This window comes from Felis catus, chromosome D1 (genome assembly GCF_018350175.1).
Source record: "Felis catus isolate Fca126 chromosome D1, F.catus_Fca126_mat1.0, whole genome shotgun sequence".
NCBI classification, from domain to species: Eukaryota; Metazoa; Chordata; class Mammalia; order Carnivora; family Felidae; genus Felis; species Felis catus.
Genome location: NC_058377.1, coordinates 64,970,748 through 64,986,795, shown reverse-complemented (window position 1 = coordinate 64,986,795; position 16,048 = coordinate 64,970,748). Strand labels below are relative to the sequence as shown.

At 38.9% G+C, this 16,048-nt stretch overlaps 1 protein-coding gene across 13 annotated transcripts in view; it reads left to right on the top strand.

Annotated features, from left to right (window-relative positions):
• The window catches only part of RIC3 (RIC3 acetylcholine receptor chaperone), a 70,983-nt gene that overhangs the window by 38,717 nt on the left and 16,218 nt on the right, over positions 1-16,048 (top strand). For 10 of the 13 annotated variants that reach the window (XM_045038910.1, XM_006937072.5, XM_006937071.5 and 7 more), the window contains one exon: positions 11,585-11,733. In XM_045038910.1, the coding sequence (XP_044894845.1) occupies positions 11,585-11,733 (149 nt within the window). Of the gene's footprint in view, positions 1-11,584; positions 11,734-12,377; positions 12,466-16,048 lie in introns of all 13 variants that reach the window. The other 3 variants (XM_003993084.5, XM_045038916.1, XM_019812017.3) reach the window with 2 other exon arrangements.

The window sequence follows — 16,048 nt, the reverse complement described above, 5'->3', positions numbered from 1 at the left end:
ACCATCTATTTATTTATTTATTTATTTATTTATTTTTTTTATATGAAATTTATTGACAAATTGGTTTCCATACAACACCCAGTGCTCATCCCAAAAGGTGCTCTCCTCAATACCCATCCCCCACCCTCTCCTCCCTCCCACCCCCCATCAACCCTCAGTTTGTTCTCAGTTTTTAACAGTCTCTTATGCTTTGGCTCTCTCCCACTCTAACCTCTTTTTTTTTTTTTTTCCTTCCCCTCCCCCATGGGTTCCTGTTAAGTTTCTCATTATCCACATAAGAGTGAAACCATATGGTATCTGTCTTTCTCTGTATGGCTTATTTCACTTAGCATCACACTCTCCAGTTCCATCCACGTTGCTACAAAAGGCCATATTTCATTTTTTCTCATTGCCACGTAATATTCCATTGTGTATATAAACCACAATTTCTTTATCCATTCATCAGTTGATGGACAACCACCATCTATTTAATTGCCCAAAGCAGAAATCAGATATTGTTCCTGATTTCCCTTTTCCTTCACTTCTGTGTCTTACCAATCACCATGTCTTATTATTTATTCCTAGTTAATAATTCTGTCTCTGTGCAAAATATTCTAAGCTCTGCTAGGGCAGGGATTATCTGTATTATTCCCAGAGCCTAGCATAGGCCAACAGTAGGCCCTAAAAAAGTATTAGCTGAAAGGGAAGAATGAGTGAATGAATGAAAATGAATGAATGCCTTTACCTTTTTTTTTTCTTTTTTGAGGTTGGCATACAGTGTTCCGTTAGTTTCAGTATAAACACAATGCCCACCATAATAAGTATAGTTACCACCTGTCACCATAAATCATTACAATATTGACTAAATTCTCTGTGGTATACTTTTCATCTACATGACTTTGTTATAAAATAAATAAGTTTATACCTCTTAATACCTTTGCCTATTTCACCTACTCCCCCCACCAGCAACCACCAGTTCTGTGTATTTGAGTCTGTTTCTGTGTTGGGGTTTTTTTTTGTTTGTTTGGTTTTGTTTTTTAAGATTCCACATGTGAGGGATATCATGGTATTTGTCTTTCTCTGACTGATTTCACTTAGCATAATAACCTTCTAGGTCCATCCATATTGTCAATGGCAAGATCCCATTCTTTTTTATGGCTTAGTAGTAACATTCCTCTGTGTGTGTGTGTGTGTGTGTGTGTGTGTGTGTGTGTGTGTGTGTGTGTGTGTGTACATATATACACACCACATCTTCTTTATTCATCCCATTGATGGACACTTGGGTTGCTTCCATGTCTTGGCTGTCGTAAATAATGCTGCAGTAAACATAGGGGTACGTACTTTCTGAATTAATGGTGCTGTTTTCTTTGGGTAAGTGCTGAGTAGTGGAATTACTGGATCATATAGTGTATCTATTTTTAATTTTTTGAGGAACCTCTGTACTGTCTTCCACAGTGGCTGCATTGGTGTACATTCCCACCAACAGTGCAGTAGGGTTTCTTTTTCTCTACATCCTTGCCAACACTTGTTACTTCTTTTTTAAAAAAAATGTTTTTTAATGTTTATTTATTTTTGAGAGAGACAGAGACAGAATGCAAGTGGGTTAGGGGCAGAGAGGGAGGGAGACACAGAATCCAAAGCAGGCTCCAGACTCTGAGCTGTCAGCACAGAGCCCGACGCAAGGCTCAAACTCACGAGCTGTGAGATCATGACCTGAGCCCAAGTCGGATGCTCAACCAACTGAGCCACCCAGGTGCCCCGACGCTTGTTATTTCTTATCTTTTTGATTCTAGCCATTCTGACAGGTGTAAGGTGATACCTTATTGTGGTTTTGATTTGTATTTGCCTGATGATTAGTGATGTTGAGCATCTTTTCATATGTCTGTTGGCCATCTGTATATCTTCCTTGGGAAGATATCTGTTCAGGTCCTCTGCCTATTTTAAATGGATTATTTGTTGGTGGTGGGGAGGTGGTTTGGTGTTGAGTTGTAAAAGTTCTTTATATATTTTAGATATTAACTCATGGAAATATCATTTGTAAATATCTTCTCCCATTCAGTAGGTTGCTTTTTCATTTTGTTGATGATTTCCTTTGCTGTGCAAAAACTTTTTAGGGTAGTCCTGATAGTTTATTTTTCTGTTGTTTTCCTTGCCTGAGGAGATCTACCTAGAAGAAAGTCACCAAGGCTGATGTCAAAGTGATTACTGCCTATGTTCTAGGAGTTTATGGTTTCAGGTCTCACATTTAGGTCTTTAATCCATTTTGAGTTTATTTTTTGTGTATGATGTAAGAAAGTGGTCCACCTTTATTCTTTTGCATGTGGCTGTCCAGTTTTCCCAACACCATTGATTGAAGACTATGTTTTCTCTGTTGTATATTCTTGCCTCATTTGTCATCATAGAGTAATTGACCACATAGGTGTGGGGGGGTTTTCTGGGATTTCTATCCGCTTCCATTTATCTATATGTCTATTTTTGTCTATTTTTGTGCCAGTACATACTGTACCATAGTGGATAACTACAACTTTGTAGTTTATCTTGAAATCTGGGATTGTGCTACCTTGAGCTTTGTTCTTCCTTTTCAAGATTGCTTTGGCTGTTTGGGGTGTTTTGTGGTTCTATTCAGATTTTTATATTCTAGTTCTGTGAAAATGCCATTGGTGTTTTGTTCTTTAAAAAAAAAAATTTTTTTTAACATTTATGTATTTTTGAGAGACAGGGCATGAGTGGGGGATGGGCAGAGAGAGAGGGAAACACAGAATCTGAAGCAGGCTCTAGGCTCTGGGCTGCCAGCACAGAGCCGGACACAGGCTCCAGGCTTGAACTCAAGGACTAAACCATGAGATCATGATCTGAGCTGAAGTCAGACGCTCAACTGACTGAGCCACCGAGGCGCCCTGCCGTTGGTGTTTTGATAGAGATTGCATTGAATCTGTAGGTTGCTTTGGGTAGTATAGACATTTTAACAATATTCTTCCAGTTGGTGACTGTGGTATATCTTTCCATTTGTTTGTATTGTCTTCAGTTTCTTTCATTGGTGTCTTATAGGCTGTAGAGTATAGGTCTTTCACCTTATTTATGAAAGGGAGATATATGCAAAATGACCCCCAAAGGCCTGAGGTGACATAAGATCGAAGAGGAAGGATGAGGAATCCAGATGCCAATAAAGGGTTTATTAAAAGGACCTATGAGCAGAAGTGTGTTGTGGGTGGCTGCAAAATGAGTAGATCTCCACAACCCACTTCCCATAAGACCTGCTTTTATAGCCCTGGAGATTGGGCAGTATTTCTGGGAGAACTGGGAAGAAATGTTTCAGAATCACAGTCCTATCTCCAGAGAAGATTCAAGAATTTTGTACCCCAAGGGTCTACTTAAGGGTGTGTCCAAACAAAAAGAATATGTGTGTGAGGGTAGTGCTGTACTGAAGAAGGCTTCAGGTCACAGAGTGGTCATCATAGTGGATTTGTACAAGATGGTGTTAGTCTTGTTCACACACACTTCCTTCCTTAAATGTATTCCTTGGTGGAATAAATTTATTCCTGGGTAGCTCAGTTGGTTAAGCATCTGGCTCTTGGTTTCGGCTCAGGTCACAATCTCACAGTTCGTGGGTTCAAGCCCTGTGTTGGGATTCGTGGGATTCTTTCTGCCTCTCTCTCTGCCCCCTCCCCTGCTCTCATTCTCTGTCTCTGTCTCTCTCTCAAAATAAACAAGTAAATAAATATATTTTTTAAAATTTATTTCTCTTTTATTTTTGGTGCAATCGTACATTTTATTTTTCTTTCTGCTACTTCATTATTAGTATATAGAAATGCAGGTTTCTATAAAACAGATTTCTGTATATTTTGTGTCCTGCAGCTTTACTGAATTCATTTATTAGGTGTAATAGTTTTTTGGTGGCGTCTTCAGGGTTTTCTGTATATAGTATGTCATTTGCAAATAATAACAGTTTTACTTTTTCCTTACCGGTTTGGATGCCTTCTATTTATTTTTGTCTGATTGTTGAGGCTAGGACTTCCAGTACTATGTTGAAAATAAGGGGCAAGAGTGAACATCCTTGTCTTGTTCCTGATCTTAGAGCAAAAGCTTCCACTTTTTCACCATTGAGTATGATGTTGGGTGTAGGTTCATCCTATATAGCCTTTATCATGTTGATAAAGCTCCCTCCAAGCCCACTTTGCTGAGAGTTTATTGTGAATAGATGTTGAATTTTGTCAAATGTTTTTTCTGCATCTATTGAGATGATCATGTGGTTTTAATCCTTTGTTTTGTTAATGTGATGTATATGTTGATTGATTTGTGGATATTGAACCATCCTGCATCCCTGGAATAAATCCCACTTGATCATAGTGAATGATACTTTTAAAGTATGGTTGGATTTGGTTTGCTAATATTTTGTTGAGGTTTTTGCATCTTTGCTCATCAGGGATCTTGCCCTGAGCCTTGACTTTTGACATAGATCAGGACTGTCCTGTGTGGTATCTCATGTGGTTTCCTCTTCTCTAATTTTGCCTCTCTTTGATTCGCTTTCTCTTCCAAACAAATGGATTATCTTTTTTTCTCTTAACCCTTTAACGGGTTCCTATTGCTCTTGTTAAAGTACAGAATCTTTAACCTGGCTTACATGGTGTGGGTGACATGACTCTACCTACCTTTGTTGCTTTCTCCATCACTCCCTCTGTGTTCCAGCCACAACGACTACTTGCTTTTCCTCTAAAAGACTCATCTGCTTTTGCTTCTAGGACTTTGCATATACTTTTCTCCTTTATTGAATGTCTCCCTGACCCCTATCCCATATATCCTCATTTTTAACTCTCTCTTGTAGGTCTCAACTTAGACATCATTTTTTCTCAGCATCCCTGAACCTCAAACTCAGACATCCCTCTGGTGTGCTCCCATGCCACCTAGGTTTGCTGAATATATTAAGCATCCTATTACTTTCTGATCTTCCATTAACGTTTCTGTCCTCCCTAATGCCCTATAACCTTCTTGAAGACAGGAAATTTTTATTGTTCAAATTTTTATTCCTAGTGCTGGTGCACTGACAGTGTCAGTATATGTTGAAAGAATGAATGAGGTAGATATAAAGAAAGTACTTTAAATAAAGCAGGCCATTTCAGCAATAATAAGAATATCTTCTTTGGCACCTAGCTTGATTTGTTCTGTGCAGCCCTGTGTGGTTGTCAATGGCAGGTATTATTTTCTCTATAAGGAACTATATCTCAGGTAACTATACTCCAGGGATGTATATTAGTTTTGTATGGCCACTGTGACAAATGACCACAAACAATGCCTTAAAACCACACACAATTATTATTTCACAGTTCTCTATGTTAGAAGTCTTAAACTGGGCTAAAATCAAGGTGGCAGGACTGCATTTCCTTCTGGAGGCTCTGGGGGAAAATCCATTTCCTTGTCTTTTTCAGCGTTTAGAGACCACATTCCTTGGCTCAGTGGACCTTTTCTTTCATCTTCAAGGCCAGCAATAGTGGATTGAGACCTTCTTACATCATATTACTCTGACCTCTTCTGCCTCTGTCCTCCATCTTTAAGGACCTCTTATAATTACATTGTGCCTTCTCAGGAAACCCAGGATAATCTCTCTATTTTAAGGCCAGCTGATTTGCAACCTGAATTCTATCTGCAACCATAAGTCTCCTGATATATAAAGTAGTATCATTTTAGGTTCCAGGGTTAGGATGTGGACTTATTTGGGGAGTGGAGAAGGGAACATCATTCTGTCTACCACAGAAGCTCTATGGAAAAGAAATAATTTGTATAAGCCTTTATAGGATGAAAGGATTTCCACAGGCAGAGTTCGGGGGGTGGGAATGTTTCAGAGTGAGAGGGTGGCATAAGCAGCAAACAAGGTGAAAGAGTCAATACATGGTTTTGGAATAGCATGTAGTCCTAGGTAACTAGAGTGGAGAACATCAGGGCTGCGGTAAATGGGTAGGGAGGTAAGTAAGGGGAGAAGAAATTAGAAAAGTAAACTAGGCCCAGACTGTAAGGCCCTGAATGGTAGGCTGAGAAATTTGGAATTCTGTCTTTATAGTGGAATGCCTCTGAAGGCTTTTGAAGAGAAATGTCATGATCACTAGAAATTCTTCTAGTGATATGTAGAGTGACTACATGTTAGAAGGTTACTGAAAAAGTTCTAGCAAAAGGTAATAAACAGGCCAGTGGGAGTGGAAATGAGGGGCCAAATTAAGGGGACTTGATGGAGGGGGGAAAAAGTCCTAGGCTGGGGGCACCTGACTGGCTCAGTCAGAAGAGCATGTGACTCTTGATCTCAGGATTGTGAGTTCGAGCCCCATGTTGGGCATAGAGGTTACATAAATAAATGAGTGAATAAAAACTTAAAAAAAAATCACAGGCTGTTTTCAGGGTTTCCTTGATAGCAAACAGCCAACTCTGGGTAGCAAAAACTTGGAGAAGGTGACAGAATTTATTGGAAAAGTATGGGGTAGGTCACAATATCAAAAGAATAGCTGAAGATCCAGGTTTTAGAGTGGGAACCAGAGCAGCTCTGGGGATTTAGAGGAAGGAACAAATGGACAGTCTCTTCAAGGACTGATGCTAGAATGAATTAATATGAAAAGTTTTCAGATCTGGCTTTGCTGCATTCAAGACCGAGTCTTAGGAGAAGTACAGTTACCCTAACTTGGATCCTGTATATATCACTGAATCAGTCACTGCAACCAAGGGATGGAGTGTGATGATTGTCTATGGGCCATGTGGCCACCCTTGAAGGGGAGAGGTGAGGGGATGCATAGCCTCATTGTAACCTTTGCTCTATGAGCAGAAAAGGAATTTATTCCCCCAAAGGAAAACTAGGTAAGAGCAGTGAAGGAGAAGAAAGAACTAAAGATGAGTTGGGAGGACTTATAGCCCAAACTATAAGGAAGGTTATGATATCAACCAAGATAAAAACACAGAAGAGGAGAAAGAAGATGAGACTTTTGGATTGAGATCATGAGTTCAGCTTTGAATTTGGTTGAGGTGCCATCAGAACATGTTATGTATGATCTACAACAACAATAGGAAACTTGGGTATTGAAGTCAGGAACAAGGACACAAATTTGGAAGTCATTTGGTTGGAGGTAAGAGTAAGGGCCATAGGGAAAGATGAGATCAGATTCGTAAGGCGCATCATACTGTGTGGCAGTAGCCTGCAGTCTTTTGCTGGTCTGAATTCTGTTCTAGTCCTGAATGGTGTTATAAGAAACTGTTTCATTCTCTCCATGCTTTACTTTTGGATTCAGAACTTGATGGCTCCTCTGATTTTATAAAACTTAAAAGTTCCAACTTGAACTTCCATTTTTCTAGCATCTTAGAATCTGCCATTCCCAACTTCTCCAAACCTGGCTGCTCATGCAGCTTTTCCTTATCCTGGGCCAACTAGGACCTGGAAGAGTGAATTTAAGGTTAACTTCATTAACGGCAAGACCTCTAAGTGGAAATGCCTAGATGATACTGGTTTTCATGTGAAAAGTCAAGATTAGAGGTAGAGTTTGGGCATCATCTATGTAGAGGTGGTGGTTTAATTTGTGATACTGGGTTAGCTTCCTGAAGGCATGACTATAAGAATGAAATGAGAGCCCAAGGATCAATCCCTCAGGAAAACCATGTGTTTAGGAGGTGGGTGGGGGAAAGTGAGCCAGGATCAGAGCTCCAAGGGATGGTTAAAAGAAGTGGGAGGAATTATGAATGTCTCAATGGCCAAGGGAAGAGAACATTTCAAGGAAAGGATAGTTCACAGTACAGAGAAGAATGAGATGTGAAGAAAAGATTCTTGGACTTGAGTAAAGTATCATTGATGATTTTCACAAGTTGTGGTAAAATGATGGAGTGGAAGCCAGATTTCTAGAAGATGGGAGAAAATGCATGGTAAGGAAATGGGGACCAGTTAAACTAACACATATTTATTGAGCACTTGCAATGTTCATGGCACTGTGCCTACACCATCCTGAACTTATCAGTGCCTTCCATGACTATCAAACCAAATTGAGACAATGAGGAATCTATGAAAACATTCATTACATAAATTCAGAAGATGTAAGGTGGGCCATGATTAATTGCCTAATACATGATATGGACAATAGGAATATATTTGTTCAGAGGTAAAAGAGGATGCTTTAACTTAGATTCTGAGAATGCTTCGGTTGCCTGTTTCTGCTTCTAGCCTAGCAATTCCTTTTAAAATTAGGGGTTCTGGTTTTCTAGAAGTTAGGAAACATAGTCCAGATTGTTTCATTAAGTAAAAACCAAAATGCCCTGGGGACAGTCCAGAGAAGTAACATGTGCAGCCCAAGAGTAAGAGCTTTGTGATAAACACATAGGCTTTTTTTTTCTTCCAAGTTTTTATTTAAATTCCAGTTAGTTAACATACAGTGTAGTATTCGTTTCAGGTCTAAGATTTAGTGATTCATCACTTAACATAGAAAACCCAGTGCTCATTACAAGTGCCCTCCTTAGTACACATCACCCATTCAACCCATCCTCCCATCCATCTCCTCTCCAGCAACTCTCAGTTCTCTATACTTAAGAATCTGTTTTAGGGGCGCCTGGGTGGCTCAGTCGGTTGGGTGTCCGACTTCGGCTCAGGTCATGATCTCGCGGTCCGTGAGTTCAAGCCCCGCATCAGGCTCTGTGCTGACAGCTCAGAGCCTGGAGCCTGTTTCAGATTCTGTGCCTCTCTCTCTGACCTTCCCCCATTCATGCTCTGTCTCTCTCTGTCTCAAAAAAATGAATAAACGTTAAAAAAATTAAAAAAAAAAATCTGTTTTATGGTTTGCCTCTCCTTGCCTCACCATGTTCCTCTGTGTCTTAAATTCCACATGTGAGTGAAATCGTATGGTATTTCTCTCTGACTTACTTTGCTTAGCGTAATACTCTCTGACTGCATCCATGTTGTTGTAAATGGCAAGATTTTATTCTTTTTTATGGCTGAATCATATTCCATTATATACATATACCACATCTTCTTTATTCATCAGTTGATGGACATTTGAGCTCTTTCCATAATTTGGTTATTATTGATAGCGCTGCTATAAACATCAGGGTGCATGTATCAGTATTTTTGTATCCTTTGGGTAAATACCTAGTGGTACAGTTGCTGGATCATAGGGTAGTTCTATTTTTAACCTTTTGAGGACTCTCCATACTGTCCTCCAGAGAGGCTGCACCAGTTTGCATTCCCACCAACAGTGCAAGAGGGTTCTCCTTTCTGTGCATCCTCACCAACATCTTTTGTGTCCTGTGTAGCTAATTTTAGCCATTCTGACAGGTGTGAGGTGGTATTTCATTGTAGTTTTGATTTGTATTTTTCTTACAATGAGTGATGTTGAGCATCTTTTCATGTGTCTGTTGGCCATCTGTACGTTGTCTTTGGAAAAATGTTTTTTCATGTCTTCTGCCCATTTTTTAACTGTATTATTTGTTTTGGGGTGTTGAGTTTTATAAGTTATTTATATATATATTTTTTTAATTTTTTTTTTCAACGTTTTTTATTTATTTTTGGGACAGAGAGAGACAGAGCATGAATGGGGGAGGGGCAGAGAGAGAGGGAGACACAGAATCAGAAGCAGTCTCCAGGCTCTGAGCCGTCAGCCCAGAGCCCGACGCGGGGCTCGAACTCATGGACCGCGAGATCGTGACCTGGCTGAAGTCGGACGCTTAACCGACTGCGCCACCCAGGCGCCCCAGTTCTTTATATATTTTTAATACTAGCACATAAGCTCTCTTAGCTAGGGGTGCCCTAGCTGCCCCAGATGCCCCTCATAGAGGGGGGCATCTTGTTTTAATAGTAAGAATTAGGAGTTATGTAGAGCTGATGAGCAGTTGTGACAAGTCAGGACTCCTGTACTGATAGGAATAGAGCTGTAAGAGGCCCAATAAATGTAAGATTTTAGCTGAATATGTAACAGACAGGCTTCTTCAGTTCATGGCTTTGAGGCCATTTAGTGTCGAAAAAGTAGAGCTCATGGTGGTTTTGTTTTCCTCCCACTGAGGTCTGTGAAAATGTTGCACCGTCAGTTACCATCTTTTTTTTTTAATTTTTTAATTTTTATTTTTTTTTCAATATATGAAGTTTATTGTCAAATTGGTTTCCACACAACACCCAGTGCTCATCCCAAAAGGTGCCCTCCTCAATACCCATCACCCACCCTCCTCTCCCTCCCACCCCCCATCAACCCTCAGTTTGTTCTGTTTTTAAGAGCCTCTTATGCTTCGGCTCTCTTCCACTCTAACCTCTTTTTTTTTTTTTTTTTCCTTCCCCTCCCCCATGGGTTTCTGTTAAGTCTCTCAGGATCCATCCTAACACTGGAGGGAGAAACACTTTTTTCCTGTTAGTCATTAAGGTTTAAGTTTGTTACACTAAGGATAAAAACACAGGCTTCAGACGAGCTGATTAGAAAAATTGATGGCACCTCCATGAGGCCAGTATTGAATGTCATTTTTCCTTCAGGAGTGTTATATGGCCTCTGAATGTTCTGGATTTTTAAGAAGAGAATAAGTAGCTTCTGTTAAATCCTGCTTAATACCGGTCCCAAACCAGTTCTCCATCTTCCAGGTAGAACCTTGTCTGCCTATGAGTGTGATGCAGTGCTTCTGTCTCAAAGAAAATAGTCCTGCCTTTATCCTTGAGCCTCATCTTATTTTTACAGACATGTACCTAGAACTGTCCAGTTAAATTGGGACTCAAATCCAGGTTTTCTAAACTGGAACTCGAGCACTGTGCTTTAAGAATTGCATAGAGGGATGCCTGGTTTGCTCAGCTGGTTGATGTCCAACTCTTGGTTTCAGCTCAGCTCATGATCTCACAGTTGATGAGTTTGAGCCCCGCATCAAGCTCTCTGCTGACAGCATGGAGCCTGCTTGGGATTCTCTCTCTTCCCGTCTGTCTGTCTGTCTGTCTGTCTCTCTCTCTCTCTCTGTCTCTCTCTCTCTCAATAAACTTTTTAAAAAAAATGTATAGAATGCTATCAGAAGTCAGGGGACTTCAGTCATAGTTCAAGTGCTGACATTAACTAGACATAAGAATAAATGTGGAATTCCCCCTCTGTGGGCTTCAGTTTCTCTGGTCTAGGTGATTGATTCAGAATGACCTAACTCTGAAATGTTAGGGCATTATCTTTATTTCTGCACAAATAGATGCAGCCTGGTGATTCCAGGGTTGGCCTAGTAGCATATTTTTCCCTAGTTAAGGCTAATGGGCCAGCATATTTTCTTTTAATGACCTTGCTTCAAAGAAAAGTGGCTTGTAGTAAATGGGTAATAAGAGTAATGGTGAAATTTCTTAGAGATTGAACTGAAACTGAAAGATGAAACATCTGGGTCTGGTCCCAGTATTGACCATAATTCATTGTGAGACCTTGAGCAAACACTTGATCTTTTCTGGGCCTTAGTGTCTGCATTTGTAAAATCAGAACACTGAACTAACATACCTAGTCATCAGCTATGCAATTCCATAATCAATTCCTAGAATACTTATCTGTTGCTGTTGGACTTCCTATTCTAGGATCCAGACAGATCATAGTATTGCCTATATTTATTGCCCAGCAGTATTTACCATTAAATGGCTGGGTTGTCTGATATTTCTAAGCAGAGCACAGACTGTGACTTCTGACCAAGAAAAACGTTTGCTGCATCAGCTCCGAGAAATCACCAGGGTCATGAAAGAAGGAAAATTCACTGACAGACCCACTCCAGAGAAAGAAGCTGAGGAAGCCCCTTACATGGAAGACTGGGAAGGTAAACAATGTCTTATCATTTCTTGGTTAGCTGTCAGCCCAGAAAAGAGCTCTTACAAATTTTTAAAAAATAAAACGTAGGGGTGCCTGGGTGGCTCAGTCAGTTGAGTGTCCAACTCTTGATTTCGGCTCAGGTCATGATCTCATAGTTAAGTGGGTTTGAGCCCCAGCGTCGGGCTCTGTGTGGACAGTGTGAAGCCTGCTTAGGATTCTCTGTCTCCCTGCCCCTACCCAGCTTGTACTCTTTGTCTCTCTGAAAATAAATAGTAAATAAAAACCTAAAAAAACATAAAATGTAAATACAATAAAATTCACCAGTTTTAAGTGTGTGGTTGGATGAGTTTTGACAAATGTGTCAAGTGGTATGATTATACCACAATCGTGATAACGTTAACATCTTCTCAGTAAGTTCCCTCCCCCTTGGCAACTAATCCCTTACTCTGCCCTGGCAACAACTTAACCACTTTCTGTTCCTACAGTTTTACCTTTTCTATATAAATGGATCATATTGCACATGTGCTTTTGTTTCTGGCTTCTTTGATTTAGCATAATGCTTTAGAGATTCACATGTTGAGTGTGTCAGCACTTTTTTAAATTGCTGAGTAGTATTCTGTTACACTGATATACTGTGGTTTGTTTCTCCAGGCACTAGTGTAGGAACATATGGGTTGTTTCCAGCTTTGAGCTGCTATGAATCAAGCTGCTATCAACTTCTGCATACAAGTCTGTGGACGTATGTTTTTATTCCTTTTAAGTATATACCCAGGAATTAGGTTTCTGGGTTTTTATTTAAAAAGTGTGTATTGAACATTTTTAGAAACTGTCAACCTGCTTTCCAAAATAGCTTCATCATTTTGCCTTCAGCCAGCAACGTATGAGTATTGTAGTTACTCCACATCCTTGGTAACACTTGGTATTGTCAGTCTTTTTAATTTTAGCCATTCTAGTGAATGAATGGTGGTATCCCACTTGTGATTTTAATTTGCATCTCCCCAATGATGATGATGATGATGATGATGATGAACATTTTTTAATGTGTTTATTTGCCACCTCTATATCATTAGTGAAGTGTCTGTTCACATTGTTGGCCAGTTTTTTCATTGGGTTGATTATTTTTATTGAGTTGCAAGAGTTCTTTACATATTCTGGATATGTTTATTATCAGTTATGTATTTTACAGATATTTTCTCCTAAACTGTGGTTTTGCTGTTTCTTTTCTTTTTTTTTTTTTAATTTTTTTTCAACGTTTATTTATTTTTGGGACAGAGAGAGACAGAGCATGAACGGGGGAGGGGCAGAGAGAGAGGGAGACACAGCATCGGAAACAGCCTCCAGGCTCCGAGCCATCAGCCCAGAGCCCGACACGGGGCTCGAACTCATGGACCGTGAGATCGTGACCTGGCTGAAGTCGGACGCTTAACCGACTGCGCCACCCAGGCACCCCTGCTGTTTATTTTCTTAGTGGCATCTTTCAAAGAGCAGAAGTTTTATTTTGATGTTCAGCTTATCATTTTTCTTTTATGATCTTTTCCTAACTGAAGGTTTGCCTTCTATGTTTTTCTTCTAGAAAAGTAGTTTTAGCTTCTGTTTAGGCCTATGATACATTTTGAGCTAGTTCTTCTATCTTGTGTGAGGCATTAGGACTGAGGTTAATTTTTTTCCAAGTTTATGTACAATTATTTCTACTTATTTTGTTATATTTAATTACTTTGGCATGTTGATATTCAGTTGACTGTGTATGTGTGGGTCTATTCTGGATTTGCTTTTTAAGAATTCTTTTATTTTTTTTTTTAATTTTTTTTTTTTAATGTTTATTTTGGGGGCAGAGAGAGACAGAGCATGAATGGGGGAGGGGCAGAGAGAGAGGGAGACACAGAATCGGAAGCAGGCTCCAGGCTCCGAGCCATCAGCCCAGAGCCTGACACGGGGCTCGAACCCACGGACCGCAAGATCGTGACCTGAGCTGAAGTCGGACGCTTAACCGACTGAACCATCCAGGCGCCCCGAGAATTCTTTTATTCAAGTATAATTAATACAGTGTGATTAGTTTCAGGTGTAAAATATAATGATTGAACAATTCTGTATGTTATTCAGTGCTCACCATGATAAGTGTACTCTTAATTCCCTTCACCTATTTCATCCATTGCCCACCCACCTTTCTGGCAACCACCAGTTTGTTCTCCCTAATTTAAGAGTCTGTTTTTTTTTTTTTTTGTTTCTCTTTTTTATTTGGTCATTTGTTTTCTTAAATGTCACATGTGTGAAATCATGCCTATACTTAAACCAGTATCACAATATCTTTATCACTGTGTCTTTATATTAAGTCTTGAAATCCAGTAGTGTAAATTCAACTTTGTTTTTTTCCTTTTATTACAGAATTATTTGGTTATTCTAGCCCTTCATTTTCAGATAAATTTAGGATCAGTATGTCAATTTCTATGAAAAAGCCCAATGAGATTTTGATTGGCATCACATTGAATCTTTAGGTCAATTTGGAAGAATTAACATCCTGGCAATACTGAATCTTTAAATCCATGAACATTTTATATTATACCATTTATTTGATCTTTAATTTCGCAGCAGCATTTATAGTTTTCAGTGTATAGGTCTTGCACATGTTTTGTAAACTTGTGCTTAAGTAGTTCCTATTTTCGGTGATAGTGTAAAATTTCTAATGGCTTACTGCTACTACCTAGAAATACAATTTATTTTTGTATTCTGAGCTTGTTTCCTATAACCTTTTTAAACACAGTTCTAGTAGCTTTTTTTTTCTCTTTAGATTTCTTAGGATTAGATTTTGTAGAATTTTCTACATAGAGAATCAAATTGTGAATAAAGACAACTTTACTTCTGAGTTTCCAATTTGTATGTCTCTTATTTTTCTTGCCTTATTGCATTGGTTAGAAACTCTAGCACAATACTGAATAGAAGTGGTGAGAGCAAACATCCTTGCTTTCCTGATATTAGGGGGAAGCACTCACACATTCTCCATTAGTGTGATGTGAGCTGTTTGTTGGTTTTTCACAGATGCTCTTTTTCAGACTGAGGAAGTGTCCTTCTAGTGTTACTTTGCCAAGAGTTTTTAATCATGAATAGATAACGGAATTTTGTGAACACTTTTTGTCAACTGAGATCATATTATTTTTGTTTTCATCTGTTAATCCAGTGAATTACATTGATTTTTGAATGTTTAAACAACTTTACATTCCTGGGATAAACTCTACTTTGTCATGATGTTCTATATGGCTAGATTCAACTTGCTAAGGACTCTTTATTTCTGTGTTTAGGAAAATTGGTCTATAGTTTTTCATTCTTGTAATCTTTTTGGTTTTGATTTCATGGTAATGCTGGCCTCATAAAATGCATTGCAATGTGTTCCTTCTTTTATTTTCTAGAAGACTTTGCATAATTGCTATTTTTTTCTTAAGTATGGAATTTTCTGATGACACACCATTGGGGCCTAGAGTTATCTTGGTAAGATTTAGATAACTATTAATTTAATTTCTATAATAGATACAGTGTTGTTCAGGTTATTTCTTCTTGACTGAGCTTTGATAGTTTATTTCTTTCAAGGAATTTACGTATTTCATCCAAATTGTCATATCTATTATTAGTATAAAGTTGTTTATATTACCTTATTATTCATTTAATGTATGTAAGATCTGTAGCGATGTTCTCTGTTCTGTCCTGATACTGGTAATTTGTTCTTTCTCTAATTTAAATTTTTTCTGGTCAGACTGGTGACAGGTTTATCTTTTCAAAAAACGATGTTTTGGTTTCATTTGTTGTTGTTTTACTACTTTTATGTTTCCTGTTTCATTGATTTCTGTTGTTTACTATTTCCTTTCTTTTGGTTTAATTCACTATTTTTTTTCTAGTTTCTTAAGGTGAAAACCTAGATCCTTGATTGATTCCCCTGCCCCAACCACTTTGGCTGTTATTAATGACCCCTCCCTCCCTCCCTCCCTCCCTCCCTCCCTCTCTCTCTCTCTCTCTCTCTCTCTCTCTCTCTCTCTCTCTCTCTCTCTCTCTCCCTCCCCCTCTCTCTCTCCCTCCCCCTCCCCCCCCTTCCCTCCTTCTTCTGGTTCTTTAGTTGTACATTTGTTAGACCTTTGATATTGTCCTTACAGGTCAATATCAATGTATGGTCCGTTCTTTTTTTTTCATGTTGTGCTTAATTTTGAATAATTATTCTTACTGTGCCTTTAAGTTTGTTAATCTTTTCAGTAGTATATGATCTGCTCTCCATCTCATTTAGTGTATTTTTAATTCAGATATTATTATTTCTAGAAGTTCCATTTGGATCTTTTTTAAAG